The sequence below is a fragment of the Grampus griseus genome (assembly GCF_964374135.1).
Source record: "Grampus griseus genome assembly, chromosome: 17".
Lineage (NCBI taxonomy): Eukaryota > Metazoa > Chordata > Mammalia > Artiodactyla > Delphinidae > Grampus > Grampus griseus.
This window is the reverse complement of record NC_139011.1, coordinates 1,453,516-1,467,762: the sequence shown is the minus strand read 5'-3', so window position 1 is coordinate 1,467,762 and position 14,247 is coordinate 1,453,516. Positions and strand designations below refer to the sequence as shown.

The 14,247-nt window shown below is 60.0% G+C and overlaps 2 protein-coding genes across 4 annotated transcripts; both read right to left on the bottom strand.

Moving 5' to 3' along the window:
* Positions 1-5,903, bottom strand: LOC309835089 (ly-6/neurotoxin-like protein 1). 3 transcript variants are annotated; one of them, XM_082674386.1, is made up of 6 exons: positions 5,814-5,903; positions 4,579-4,780; positions 4,263-4,364; positions 4,037-4,059; positions 3,507-3,669; positions 1-320 (listed from the first exon to the last, which is right to left on the bottom strand). In XM_082674386.1, the coding sequence occupies exons 2-5, from the start codon at positions 4,628-4,630 to the stop codon at positions 3,541-3,543; spliced, it is 306 nt and encodes a 101-aa protein (XP_082530512.1). In that variant the 5' UTR covers positions 4,631-4,780; positions 5,814-5,903; the 3' UTR covers positions 1-320; positions 3,507-3,540. The 3 variants fall into 3 exon arrangements, with proteins under 3 accessions (XP_082530512.1, XP_082530511.1, XP_082530513.1); XM_082674385.1 differs by having other exon boundaries at positions 1-3,669; XM_082674387.1 differs by having other exon boundaries at positions 1-4,059.
* A 5,115-nt stretch (positions 5,904-11,018) lies between these two features.
* Positions 11,019-12,712, bottom strand: LY6D (lymphocyte antigen 6 family member D). The gene is made up of 3 exons (XM_082674545.1): positions 12,619-12,712; positions 11,732-11,830; positions 11,019-11,516 (listed from the first exon to the last, which is right to left on the bottom strand). Exons 1-3 carry the CDS (start codon positions 12,668-12,670, stop codon positions 11,281-11,283), a joined length of 387 nt encoding a protein of 128 aa, XP_082530671.1. The 5' UTR covers positions 12,671-12,712; the 3' UTR covers positions 11,019-11,280.
* Between the last annotated feature and the right edge of the window lie 1,535 nt (positions 12,713-14,247).

Sequence of the window (14,247 nt, the reverse complement as noted above, 5' to 3'; positions counted from 1 at the left end):
TTATTCACTAGCTCGAGGAGGTGCAAAGGAGACCTCTCTGGGAGGCCGTGTGAGGGAGGGGGGCCATGGCCTGAAGTCGATGCCCATGCTGGGTAGGGTCAGGAAGTGGACGGAAAGGGCACCATCCATCCGTCTGTCCGTCCGTTCATCCATCTGTCCACCCGGTGCCTCCTGTGTGCCAGGCCCCAGACCGGGCAGTTACTGGCCCCACTGGGCAGCCTGGTGGGCGCTACTGTCCCCATTTTATCAGCAAGACAACAGAGGCTCAGAGGTGTGAACGACGAGGTCCAGATCAGCCCAAGGGATAGGATCCAACAAAACTTGGGGGAGGGGGAGAGATGAGAGAGAGCTCTCACTTTCTTTTCACCTTTCTCAGAGGTTCAGAATCATGAAAAAAATACACGTTCATCACCACAAATCAGATGTTACAAAGGGAGGTGAGAAGCAGCTGTCCAGCCTCCCCTCTGCACGTCCGTCTGCACCGGGGCCGCAGCTGTGCTCCAGGCAGATGGACAGCACAGGAGTCCACGCAGGTGCCGCCACACAGTCAAGCAGCCGCTCCTGAGACGGGCAGGCTGCTTCCAGATCTGAAACGCTGCGAAGACCGCAGGGAAGAGCCTGGGCCTGCCCGCCTGCTGACCCACGATCCTGACACAGGTGGGGAAGGGGTCTGGGCCAGGCGAGCTCGGAGTGCCTGGCACCCGTGCCCTCCTCTGTGCTATTCCACCCCTGGCCCAGCACCCAGACACAGGGCTGGATGCCCTGACTCTGTCTTTCATGGCTTCTCAAACCTCCTGGTGCTGATTTTCTCCTTTCCTGACCCTAAGCTGTTACAATGATTTCACATGCTAATGTCCTCTTAAATTTATAAACCCACCTTCTCAGCTTCCCCTTCCTCTCCCAGCTGATAGGAGAAGCGACTGCACGGTGGGGCAGTGGGGCGGGGGACGAGAAGTCCCACCTGGCTTGGGCAACTACTTCACCTCTCTGTGCTTCAGTTTCCTCATCTGTGAAAGGGGCATGATAACGGCTCCTACCTTGCAGGGTTGTCTTGCAGTGCTTAGAGCCACAACTGCAGGGAAACGGGCAGATGTTAGTCACTAGCCTCATGGACAGTCAGTTGGGACAAGATGACTTGTTTGATTTCCAAGGGCACTACTGCTGCAGTCCCCTGATTTTGCAGTGCCACGCGCTTCCCACTAGGGGGCCCGGCCAGGGCGTGAGCATAACACGTTAGGTGTGTCTGTGCTGAGTTTCCACCACAGCCGGGCCAGGCAGAACCCAGCCTGTGGAGGTGGGATGGGCAGCATGGTCCCCGGTGCTGGGGGCAGTGCCATGGCTATTGGGATGGGACCAGGTCAGGGTGGAGGAGGGTTGGACAGATGGAGGCAAGAGGCAGGTGTGAGAAGCTCCCCCAACACCAAGCACACCCAGCTGCTGGATCCCTGCTCTCAGTGACCCCAGAGCCCACAGGGGGCCAGGCAGGGCTCTACTCCATCCCCGCCAGGACAGGAGGGAGGGAGGGAGGGAGGGAGGACCCGGTCTAGCCGAGGAGCCACCGGACCCAGGACAGAGTGCTTGCACAAGCAGGGCAGTGACGGTGCTTCCCAGGCCTCTCCTGCTGAGTCAGGAGGGCAGTCTGCCCAGGGCTGCCCTCCCTCCCAGAAAGCATCTGGAGCTGCGGTGGCCCCGCAGCCAACTCTGCGGGGAGTGTGGTCACTTCCCTGAGATGGACCACTCCTGGGAGTCTTTGGGTGGAGGAGCTGGGGGTGGGGTCTGGCTTCCCCCCAGCCTCCCCCAAGGAGGGGCTCACACCACACTGGGCATCAGGGGGAGGGGCCACCTGGACGGCTGTCTGGGTATTGGCCCTTCTGCTTCTGCTTATTGGCCCTCCAGGAAGCCTGACCCAGGCCTGCCTAAGGACCGGATCCCCTGAGGTCAGGCGGTCCCAGAGGGAAGATCTCAAGAGGGAATTTCCAGCACAGGTCCCCCTGACAGGGCCCATGCTTAGGGGCCAAGGGCTTCTGAGTTCCAGGGACAACCCCCCACGTGGGCACCTGCCACCATCCTGCACACTTGGGCCTTGCCAACCTGAAGGGGCTCCTTGGCCCCTTCCCAGACACTGGAGCTGGGGGCACTGGTCAGCTGAGGAGGCCTCAGGCGCCGTGTGACCCCGGGCACAACGTTGCACATCGACTGGCCTCACTGGAAGGAGGGCCCGGCTCCCCGGGCCACCCGGATCCAGAACAGCAGACGCTGGGCAGACCGGGCTTCCCCGAGCTGGCCGAGGGCGGGGCTCACCTAGGGTGGGTGCCTTTTTTTTTTTTTTTTTTTGCGGTACGCGGGCCTCTCACAGCTGTGGCCTCTCGCGTTGCAGAGCACAGGCTCCGGACGCGCAGGCTCAGCGGCCATGGCTCACGGGCCCAGCCGCTCCGCGGCATGTGGGATCTTCCGGGACCGGGACACGAACCCGCGTCCCCTGCATCGGCAGGCGGACTATCAACCACTGCGCCACCAGGGAAGCCCAGGGTGGGTGCCTTTTAAATGATGCCCTTTCTTGGGTCTCTGGGGGTCCCAAGGCCCAGCTTGACTGGGGGCACCTGAGAGCCACTCCCTGAGCTGAGGCTGGAGCGCTCCAGCCGGAGCGGAGCTCCCGCCCTCCCCGTGGGCAGAGTCAGAGGTCGAGGAGCCCGCGAAACCCTTTGGGACCAAGGCCGGCGCACCCAGCACTCGTTCAGTCGGGATCCTGCTGCCGCCCGGATAGCACTCAAGCCGCTGCGAGGGGCGAGGGGATCCCGGCTGCGCGGGGAGGGAGCGCGGCCCTTTGCATCCTTCTTTCCCAACCCGTCCTCCCCTCCTCCCCCGGACCTCCCCTCTCCCTCTCCCCTCCCCTCTTTTCCTGACCACAGTCCCCTCCTTCCCCGGACCCTGCCTTCCCTTCCCCTCCCCTCCGGCGGACCGAGCCCACCCTGCCCGGCGCGGCCCCAAGCGTCCACCAGAGGGCGCCCCGCTCCGGTTCAAGGATGCACCGCCCCCGCCCCCGCCCCGGCGAATCCTCGGCGCCCCGGCGAAGTTCGCCGCCCCAAACCCCCGCCCCCCGTAAAAAGGCGCACTCCGCCAGGGCCTGCTTAGGGCTGAAGGCCAGGCTTCGGGTGGCTACCGCTCTGCTCCCTTCCCTCCTGGCCTAAAATAGTCCTGGGATCAGCTCTCAAGCTCGACCAAATATAGCCTGGCCTCTCCAGGCTCAGGCCTTGCGCAGGGGCCCAGCGCCGGGTCTGGAGGGGCCTCACGGGCCTCTTTAGGCTGAACCACTTCCTCCCCTGCCAAGGGCTGCCTAGACACGAGGGGACGGCCGACGGGGGGCGGGGGGCACAGGCCTTCCCCGATCGGCCTGCCATGCCACACCTGCCCTGGGCAGCCCTCCTAGGACCCTGGAGAGCCTTCTTCCTAGGACTGGTCCCCACCCCCTGGGTCCCTAATCTCCCCTCCCCCTCCAGCACACTTACAGGGCAGACGCAGAGGTCCCCTTCACGTCAGTGTTCACCGGCCAACTGAAGATCCCCCATAAACAGCACACCATGCCCACACCCCCATCCTTGGACAGAGGAGGGGGCTGAGCTGCCCCGTCAAAGCCAGATGCCTTGGGAGGTGTGGTCCCACATCGGCCTTCTGAAAACAACAGGTCATGACCTGGAAGCAGACCCCCGGGTAGCTGCGGGAGGTCAAGAGTCCTCTTGCAGACATTCCTGGATGTGGCTGGGGGGGGGTGTCTGGGGAAGGCAAAGAGGGAGTGCGCAGGGGGAGAGGGTGGGACCGTGCTGCTCAGCACTTTGCCCTTGAGTGAGTCTGTGGAGGGCAGGACGGGGCTTTAGAGCAGACCCCAGAGGGTGGCCAGGAGTACAAGGGCCAGGGTTGCAGGGGCTGCAAGGCCAGCGCCGTTACAGAGGTCGTACTGGCAGCAGGAAGTGGTGGATGCGTGCTTGGAGTAGCCATCGTACACGGTCTCAAAGCAGCTGGGCACGCACGACTTGCTCACCTTCATCCTGGTCGGGGTGTAGTCTGCAGAGGGAGGGGGAGGTGGGCCAGGACCCTGAGGGGGCCAACCCCAGCATGCAGGGCCATTCGGCCAGGTTCCCCTAAGCCAGGAGCTCCCAAAAAGGATCCTGGGGCAGGTGGGAGCCTCCCTCCTCAGCTCCCTCACACTCCCCCACCCGCCACCGTGCTCCACAGGCGGGGCTGTGAGGGGCAGCCCAGCAACTCACAAGTGCGCGTGGTCATGCAGTAGGTGACCATGGCCGGGCAGCGCATGGGGTTGAAGCAGTTCTCGCCATTGTAGGCGCACACGTGGCAGTCCAGAGCCTGGGCTGGGGGCCGGGGGCCGGGGCCGGAGGGAGATTGGGGTCAGAGAACAGCAAGAGGCCCCCTCCTCCAGCCCATCAGCCCCCTGGTCCCGTCAGCTTCCCCAGGTCAGAAGAGCTGGGAGGAGAGGCGGTCACTGGGATTTCCGCCCCCACCCCCTCCAGCCTGCCTGCCCCCAAAGGTGGGTCTGTCCATCCCTCTGTTCTCCATCCATCTTACCCACAGGTAGGCCCACCAAGGCCACCAGGAACAGGGCGAACAGGGGCACCATGGCCGGAGGTGAGAGGGCAGAGTGGGAGCAGGGAAGTGGAGAGCAGCTGGTCTTCGATTCAACTCAGGCCAGGGCTGGGGCAGGGCACAGAGAGGGTGGGACAACCCCCTGCCCTCTGGGAGCTCCTGGTCGACTGGAGGCGCTATAGCCCTGCACAGAGGGGGATGAGGACAGGTGGTCACAGCAGGGCCTGAGGGACCCACAGGTTTGTGCAGAGGAGTCCCCCAACTCAGCCTGGGAGTCAGGGAAGACTTCCTGGAGGAGGAGACACGAATGAGATGAGAAGGAAGCAAGGGTGGGGGGCCAAGGGGAGGCCAGAAGTCTGGAGGGGCCTTGAACGCCAGGCCAAACCGACAGTCTACCGGGGATGGTTGATGCAGGGGCCCAGGAGCTTGGTACCCAGCCGTCTCCCACCCAGGGCCCTGGGGCCCCAGGGGTGGGTCTATCCTCACTGCTACCCCTACCCTTTGCCCCTGGCGTGTCCCCGCGTGGGCCCCCCCACTTCCTGACACTTTCAGGGCCCAGCTAGGGGCCCCTCTCCCGGAAGACCTCCAGAGCCCTGCCTGGGGTTTTGAGTCAGTACTGCAGAGCTCAGGCCTTGCGCAGGGGCCCAGCGCCGGGTCTGGAGGGGCCTCAGGGGCCTCTTTAGGCAGAGCCACTTCCTCCCCTGCCAAGGGCTGCCTAGACACGAGGGGACGGCCGACGGGGGGTGGGGTGGGGGTGGGCACAGGGCTTCCCCGATCGGCAGTGGACTCTGTCCAGCCTGTGGGGGAATGTGCTTTGAATGCACTCCAGGAGGGCACTTGGGCAAGACAAGAACTTCCCAGTCTGGATCTGCTGTTTGGAGCGGAGATGCCCACTCTCTCGGAAAGGGTCTGGGGGGTGTCTGGAGCACGACTCCCCTCCCCGCGCGGACAGTCCAGCCCCGGGTCCCCGCCTCGGGGAACTAAATTAGACCCTCCCGTTCCCGAGAACAACAAATCCATCTTCCATGACCCATTTTCCGGGCGTGCACCTCGGGATGTCGAAGGTCTGAGCAAGGCCGGGCCTGCGGCTCCAGCTCCTCCCGCCCCCTCCCGGAGAGCCCCGCCCCCAAGACTGCGGTCCCAAGTTCGGGCGGCTGTCGGGGGGACCTCAACCATGACCTTCACCACCATGAGCCCCCGTTGCGCCTAGGACTCACCCCTCGCCGGCCCTGCGAGCCCGGGTCTGACAGTGCGTCAGTCCTTGAGCCCAGCACTGCCCACGCCGCGCCGCCGCCCCGCGGCAGAACCGCCCATCGCGCGTGACCTCACCGCAGGCCCCGCCCCGCCCCGCCCGCGAGTTCGTCCTTCCCTCGGGGACCGGGACCCCCGCCCCCCGCGGAGGGCCAACCGCGCCCAGACCTAGGCCCCCGCAGTGACACCCGCGCTACCCTCAGACGCACGTGCACCTCGCGATGGGGCACGGGGACGGAATCTTCTGCCCCTCCCTCCCTCTCCCTGCTTCCGCCCGCCGCCCTTCGCCCACTCACCCCCCGTGCTGCTCGTCAGCCCCGCACCCCAGCAGCAGCCCGTGCCCCTTCTTCCTTTAGCCCAGTTGTACAGGGATGTTAGCGGAGCTGCAGCGAGTGCCAGGGGTGGGGAGGCGCTGATTTCTGGATCCGGCTTCTGGGTCCCCACGTGGTCCCGCTTTACCTGCTGTGTGACCTCGGCAAGTTACCTAGCATCTCTGGGCCTCGGTCCCCACACCAGGTCCCTCCTAACAAAGCGTAAAATCAAGCCTTGAAAGAAGCCCATTGTTTCATGGACCCCCTTCCACGGTAATAATAATGTTTAAGGCAAAATTTAAGATTTTCATGGGCCCTAAATTTTTTTTTTTTTTCTAATGTGAGGAAAAAAAATGCAACATTTTCTTTGACCCTCAATTTTATTTTTCTTTAAAAGAGTTGAACCACTTTGGGGACCCTAGGCCCTGAGCCTCCAGAGCGAAGTGGGCACTCTCCCTGGACAGACTGGGATGGTTGGTCACCCTATTTGCCAAATAGTCCCTGAGATGCCTCAGGGTGCCAGGAGTTGGAGATAAAACGGGCAAACATTCCCCAATATTCTCGCGGTCATGAAGCTCACACTCCACTGGGGCATATGCTGTGGGCTCCAGCATCAGATCATGATGAATTAACAGCAACTGGATTTTCCTCCTGCCTTTAAACAACTGAAAAATGGGGCAAAATAAATGAAGCCACAGTTCTCCGAGGTCGCACAGCAGGCAGCAGGGGCCGTGACCCTGGAGGTGGGGGAGACAAAGGAGCTGCAGGCCACAGAGCAGGGAGGGGAAACCCAGACAGAGCCCGGGACTCTCTGACTGAGGAGAGGAGAGTTCAGGGAAGCCAAAGCAGCTGGATCTCACAGGGCAGAGAGGAGAGAACTGTCCCCTCTCCAACCCACAGGGCTGGGGAGGTCAGCAGAGGGTGCGTGTGTCTTCAGCTGAGGGCCCATCAGTGCACACATTTGAGGAACCAACCCCAAGATGTGGAAGGAGCAGGCACAAGGGTTCCCAGAGCTCACACAGGGCTGGAGGAGAAACCTTGTGTCAACCGAAAAAAATACAAACCCTCACAACCTAAAAGTCTTGAGTTAATATTTTATTTGGGGACCCTACTGAGGACTATAGCCCAGGAGACAGCCTCTCAGCTCTGAGGAACTGGTCCAAAGAGGTAAGGGAGGAGCCGGGACATATAGGAGTTCTTGCTGGGAAAAAACAAACGAACAAACAAATGTACTCGAACATCAAAAGATCACTGCTAGTCACAAAAAGTAGACATCGCAAGTTAATGATTTTAGTGCTTTTCTCTGTTCGGGAAGATGCAAGAGTCTGGGCTCATTGAAATTATTCCTTTGATGTGCATCTTAGCTATTTAGGGCAAGTATCCAGTTTTCCTCTATCCTGAATTCCCCTCAGGGAAACTATAAACTCATGGAACCCAGAAATTCAATGAACCTCAAGCACAAGAAATTGAAGAAAACTATACCAAAACACATCGTGATCAATTGCTTAAAACCAGTGATAGGGGCTTCCTTGGTGGCGCAGTGGTTAAGAATCTGCCTGCCAGTGCAGGGGACACAGGTTCGAGCCCTGGTCCGGGAAGATTCCACATGCCGTGGAGCAACTGGGCCTGTGCTCCACAGCCGCTAAGCCTGCGCTCTAGAGCCCGCAAGCCACAACTACTGAGCCCATGCTCCTAGAGCTTGTGCTCCGCAATTAGAGAAGCTACTGCAATGAGAAGCCCATGCACCGCAACGAAGAGTAGCCCCCGCTCACTGTAACCAGAGAAAGCCTGCACACAGCGACAAAGACCCAACGCAGCCAAAAATAAATAAAATAAAATTTTTTAAAAAAACAGTGATAAAGAGAAACCACTAAAAGCAGACATTGTGTGATGCACAAGAAAAGAAGGACGCCAGCAGATTTCTTGTCAGAAACAGTACAAGCCAACACAGTGAAGCAATATTTGAAATACCAAAACACAAAAACAAAACAAACAACTTGGAATTATATGCCCCCCCAAAACACCTCTGAAAAGTGAAGGGGAAATAAAGATATTTTCAGACATGCAAAGGCAAAAAGAATTCTTTTCTAGAATTAAAAAAAAAAAAAAGTAAAGAAAGAGCAAGAAAAGAAAAATCAAAGAGCTCTACTTAATAAAGTAACAAAAGAGATAAAATGGAATCACAGAGAGTAATCTGGTCATTGACAAGAATGCAGAAAAAGAGGGGAAAGGAAAAAGAACAAGTGGGACAGAGAGAAGACAGAAGGCGGGGTGAGAGACTTAAACCCATGACACCTCTAATCACACTGAAAGGTCCAAACACCCCAACTAGGAAGCAGAGGTGGTCAGATTAAATAAAACGAGAAAGAGCCATGTCTCTGCTGCGCTCAAGAAGTCCACTGTACATGTAAGATCACATGTAGGTTAAAAGGCAAAGGACGGAGGAGGAGACACCAGGCTCACAGTAATTAAAAGAAAGCAGGAGTGACCACACTCACGTCAGACAAAGTGGATTTTAGAGCAAAAGATATAGCCAGGAATAAAGAAGGACGTTACATAATGATAAAAGGATCGGTTCATTAAGGGGACATAGCAATCCTAAATGTTTATGCACCTAACAACTGAGTTTCAAAACACACAAAGCCAAAAAACCTGAGAGAACAAAAAGGAGAAAAAGAAAATTCATGACTCCAGCCAGAGATTTCAACACTCCTTTCTTAGAGAATTTTTTTTTTTTTTGGCTGCATTGGGTCTTCGTTGCTGCACGTGGGCTTTCTCTAGTTATGGTGAGCGGGGGCTACTCTTCATTGCAATGCGCGGGCTTCTCGTTGCGGTGGCTTCTCTTGTTGCGGAGCACGGGCTCTAGGCACGCAGGCTCAGTAGTTGCGGCGCATGGGCTTAGTTGCTCCGCAGCATGTGGGATCTTCCCGGACCAGGGCTCGAACCCGTGTCCCCTGCATTGGCAGGTGGATTTTTAACCACTGCGCCACCAGGGAAGCCCAACACTCCTTTCTTAAGAGCTCATAGAAGTCAACGGAAAATGAATAACGATAAAGGAGACTTGAACAACACTACCAGCCCATGTGACCTGCTTGATAAGTACAGAAGGAGAGCCCGTTCTTTTCAAGGACACACAGAATATTAATCAAGATAGACCTATTGTGGGCCGTAAAATAAATCTCAACAAATCTACAGGGATTGAAATCCTACAAATTATTTTCTTGGGCTACAATGGAATTAAATCAAGAACAGAAAAATAAGATCACCAAATATTTAGAAACTGGGCAACACAGTTGGGTGGGCTAAAGGAAAAATTTTAAAGGAAATTAGAAAGTATTTCTAACTGAATGAAAATGAAAACACAATATATCAAAGTTAGTGAATGCAGCTAAAGCAGTGTTTAGAAGGAAAATTTTGGCATTAACACTTGTATGAGAAAAAATAAAGTTCTCGACATAATGGCCTATGATCCCACCTTCAGAAACTAGAACAAGAGTAAATCAAACCGCACGTAAGCAAAATAAAGGAAATGATAAAAATAAGAGCAAAAAACCAAGGAAATAGAAGAAGAAAATCAATAGAGAAAATCAATCAACTGACAGTCATCTTGAAATTGGCTATCAGTGGTCTGATCAGCGTCATCTTGATTGTTTTAAGTACAGTTAATCTTCGTTTCCAGGGTTGGTTTGTTCCCATTTCTTTGAGGCCAGTTCTCAGAATTGTGGCAGCTTATGTCATGGCTACAGCCTGGTCATCATGTAGTTAACTTCTTCCACCTGGCGGGGATTTCTAACCTGGGCCCCAGGTGGCCTCGGTGTCCCTTCAGGGATGGCTGCTCTGCGGAGCCTTCCCTGACCCCGTGTGGCAGCCTCCTCCTCCTTCTGCCCCCGCAAGTTTGCTGACCGCACCCCTGGCTTCCAGGTGGGGGGTGAAGGGTCTTCTCCGGAGTTTGGCACCAGAAGGCACTCTCCTCCCTGGCTCCAGCTGGCCCAGCTCAGAGCACCTTCCCCTCTCCGGAGGCGGATGTCCCTGACCTCCCACCTCTTGATTCAAATCCCAGCCACACGGCCGGCCTGCTGTGGGATATCCCGAGGACTCGGGATGGTCCGCGCCCTGTGCGTCCCCGCCCGTCTGTCCGACCGCAGTGGCCCGTGTGTCTGATCCGGCCTTTCCACTTCTTGCCGCGGGTGCCGGGTGCCGAGGGCACACAGTGAGCTCTGAGGGAGGGGAGAGGCATGCCCCCTTGGCAACTCCTCCCAAGGCCCGGCTCCCCGGTGGCCACCGGGGGGGGCGCGCTGGTCCTCGGAATATTCCCGTCGCAGCAGGAGCTACGGTCGGATCTCAGCCCACGGGAGCGCGGAGCGGGAGAGACCTGCCGCGGGCAGAGGGTGTTGCTCAAGGTCACCTGGTAGGACAAGGTGGGACCCGGGCGAGCCTGGGCAGGCGGGGCTTGGCCGTGAGAGGTGGGGGAAGGGCTGGCAGGGTGGGCGGGGCGGCCCTGCAGGGAGGGGTTCCACCGCGTGGTCTCAGGCAGGCTGGTGGCTGCCTGGTGAAGAGCTACGGCCTCGCATCACTGCTCCACTGACAAACTTCTGCCAGCGCGCCTACTCAGGCCTCCCCCAGGAGGGCCCTCCTTGTCTGGGGCTGCAGAGGAGGTGTCTGGGGAGGGTCGTGTCCCCTCCGGGGGTGAAGGGTGATGGTGCCCCTCCAGGCATCATGCACGCTGCCGAGACTGGCCCTGGGTGACAAACCCTGGGACTTGGGGGCCGGTGTGTGTGGATGGCTCCTCCCCACCTCCTCTACTCCCGGAACTAGCACAGACATGACCACGCTGGTTTGCAACCATTTATTCCGGTGCAGGGCTTTGGGTAGAAAAATAAACGGAAACCAAACAGAACGAATATGAAGCCTGAAGGGAGCCGAATGCCTCCTGTCCCCCCTCCTCCCCTCGCTGCTCAGGGAGGGGCGTCCTCTTGTGCTGGGGGAGGGGCGGCTCCAAGCCAGCAGCTCTTCGTGCCGCACCACCGCCCTGCCCTAGACCTTCCAGGGGAGCCCCCAGCCAGGGTGTCTGAGCCCCCATCCTGGCCAGGGAGAGGAGGGGGTGGGGCCCCGGTCCCGAGGGTCACAGGCTGGCGGCCCAGGTGAGGGCGTGGAGGCCCAGGGCCAGCGCCAGGCCGAGGGGGGCGCTGGTGAGCAGGGCGCGGGCGGGCGCAGCGCTCTGCAGACTGCCGTTGCACAGGTCGCCCGTGCAGCACAGGGTGGCCGAGGCCCCTCTGCTGACTTGGCCCTGCAGGTTGTGCGTGGGCGTGCACGACTCCGCGCAGTCCTTCTCCACCAGGTTCCCAGATAGGGGCTCCACTGGGGACAGGCGGGCGAGGTCAGACCAGGCACCGCCTCCGACCCCCAGGGCCTCCCAAGTACCAGTTCCCAGCTTCCATCGCCACCGTGACCGGTCAGTCACCGAGATCACTCCCACCATCCTCCCCAGGGATGATCCTCCAAGCCCTGGGGCACCGGGACAGAGCCCTGGAGAGTCCTGCAGGGGCCCCTTTCCCCTCCCCCAGATCGCTCACCCTTGGTCACCGTCTTGCAGAAGCTGGAGTTGACTGAGCAGCTCTGAGGTTTCTCACAGTTGGTGGAGCTTGTGCATACGTGACACTGGAGAGCCTGGGCTGGGGGCGAGGGTGTAGGGGTTTCAGCAGGCCCCAGGGAGACCTCCCAGGGAGACAGGGATGCCTGGGTTTACTGCCAGAAAAGACTCCTGGACAGAGCCCTCTGTCACCCCTGCCCTAGGCCAGTCGCCTCTGAGGCCCCTGGGCCCCGCCAGGGTTTAGGTCTTGCACACAGCCTCAGGAGGCAGGAGGTGACAGTCCCTGTCTGCTGGGGCCCTGGCAGCCCACCCGGAGGAGCTGTCCAGTGCCGGGCATCCCTAGAGGACCAGTGAGGAGGTGGCCAGTATGGGGCGCACTGAAGACCCTTCCCCAGGGGCATCAGAGGCTCTGGGATTTGCTAATAGTGGCTCACAGGACCTGGCTGCAGTCCCCACCCTGGGGGCTGTCTCCTGGTGGGGAGCCCACGGTGAGGACCTGAGGCTGCGTTGGGGTCCCGGAGGCTGTCAGGTTGGCCATGCTGAGCCTGCGGGGGGAAGGGGGAAGGGTGACCCAGGAGGGCCCTGGGCCCTGGAGAGGGGGATCGGGGCTGAACCCTGAGTATCTGTCTTTCCCCAGGAGAGGCATCTGAAGACAACTCCCAGCATCGCTCCCTCTCAGAACGTCTGATTCTTGGGGTTGATTTTCTGATTCTGAAATATTGTTAAGTCTGTGATCCCACAAAATTAAGATGCGGGGTTCACTTTGTTCTAGGGTTCACAACGCCAAGGTTCTCCGTGCCTAGAGGTGAGCAACTCCAGGCTTCCAGGGTCCGGCTCCCCACTGCCCCCAGCCCCCAGCCAGCCCCTCACCTGGCCCAGAAGCCACAGCCAAGGCAACAAGGAACAGCAGGGCTGTCTTCATCTCGGGTGTTCCCGGGGCAGTGGGAGCCCCTCCTCTCCGGAGGCCTTATAGCTGGGACCGGTGCTGGTGGGAGGGAGGGGCGGGGACCTGCCCCTTCCGGCCTGGCCCACTCCCTCCAGCGAGGCACACCCCTGCCCTGCCAGCTGGAGGGATCTCTGCCCGCGCTCCACCACCACCCCCCACCACCCCCCACCGCCTGCCCTTCTCTGGGCTGTGGACAGAGGCCTCAGCTGGCTCTGCAGCCTGCCTCTTCTCTGTCCTCTGCCCAGCTCTGGTTACTTTGTCTTTGACCTTCCGCTTTGTCTCTGACTTCCACCCTCAGATAAGGTCACAGAGTCCCAAGCCTGTGTGGTTGCCCTGGGGGTGCCCAGTGCTGTGGTCGGGGCCGAGGGGCGTGGTGCAGGAGGAGGTTCAGGCCCTGCCTTCTTGGGCTCCCGGGGGCTCTGGGTTGCTAGGTTGACCCCCAGGGGTCCTGGGGAAAAGACCCTAGGGAAGTGAAGTGTTCACTAAGATGTCTGGACCTCGGGAGAAGGGGAAAGAGAAGCCCTCGGGGCAGGGACGTGGATGCCAGATGTGCCTGCGGAGAGGTGAGCACCAACTGGGTGAGGGATGTGAAGTCCAGCGGGGCCTGGGGCTTCGGAGGAGGGGCAGGGGCTGGATGCTGGGGAGGGGGTGGTGTGGAGGCAAAGACTCAACCCCCCGTCGTCTCCACCGCCCCTGCCTCCCATCTTTCCAGGCCCAGGCCCCCTCCTCGCCAAGTGCTCCCTCCGCCACGTTCCAGCCCGGCCCTCCTCCAGCAGCTGCCTGTGTCCTGCCTTGTGACAATTGCTCTCCGTGTCTGCTTTGGTCCTGAAAGGCAGTGTGCTCTTCTAGGCCAGGCCTAGGGCCCTGCCCGGTGCGGGGTTCGGCTGGGGGCTGCCGGGCAGATCCCGCCGCACCTTCCCCCTCCAGCACTGCTCACAGGAAGGACTCGGGCCTCTGCGCGTAGGCTCCCCCTTCCCTTGTCCCTCTCCCCACAGGTTTCCCTGTCTGCTTGCTGGCCCTGGGACCCCACTACTTCTCCAATGTGCCCGGCAGACCCTGCTAGGAGGTGCGGGTGGGACCCGCAGAGGCAGGCTGTGATGACGCTGAGTGGGGCCGGGGCACCGACGGAGGTCGGCCCTGGGCCGCTGCCAGCAGCCGAACCTGCCGGTGGACATCCCCCTGAGGGTCTGGTGGGGCAGCGCCTGCTGTGGGGATCTGGGCCAGCCTAAGGCTCTTCGGAGCAGAGGCTCAGGACGGTCAGGTCTGGGCTACAGACCCCTGGCCTTTCCTCCTGGCAGGCCCCCGGGCAAGCTGGCTTCTGAGCTGGGCCTCACCTCCTCCCTGCCGAGTCAGGGGTGCATATCGTGATGCTGGGGGTCCAAAGAGGTGTGCCCACCCTGAAGCAGTCACTGGACCTGCAAGACCTGCACGATGGTGGAGGGGTGGTGCTGCGGTGCCTTCCAGGATCCTGGGGGGCACGGGGGGGCAGGCAGGAGCCCCCGAGGCAGCCCCGCATCAGCCGCCTGAGCCCGCAAAGGCTGCGGGTCCTACTG

Excerpts from the sequence above, each read along its gene's own strand:
- LOC309835089 (XM_082674387.1), bottom strand. The coding sequence starts at position 4,630 with ATGGTGCCCCTGTTCGCCCTGTTCCTGGTGGCCTTGGTGGGCCTACCT. Across the intron at positions 4,365-4,578 it reads CTTGGTGGGCCTACCTGTGG|CCCAGGCTCTGGACTGCCAC; the intron begins GTAAGATGGATG and ends CCCGGCCCCCAG. Across the intron at positions 4,060-4,262 it reads CTGCATGACCACGCGCACTT|ACTACACCCCGACCAGGATG; the intron begins GTGAGTTGCTGG and ends CTCCCTCTGCAG.
- LY6D (XM_082674545.1), bottom strand. The coding sequence starts at position 12,670 with ATGAAGACAGCCCTGCTGTTCCTTGTTGCCTTGGCTGTGGCTTCTGGG. Across the intron at positions 11,831-12,618 it reads GGCTGTGGCTTCTGGGCCAG|CCCAGGCTCTCCAGTGTCAC; the intron begins GTGAGGGGCTGG and ends CCTCGCCCCCAG. Across the intron at positions 11,517-11,731 it reads CTGCAAGACGGTGACCAAGG|TGGAGCCCCTATCTGGGAAC; the intron begins GTGAGCGATCTG and ends GCCTGTCCCCAG.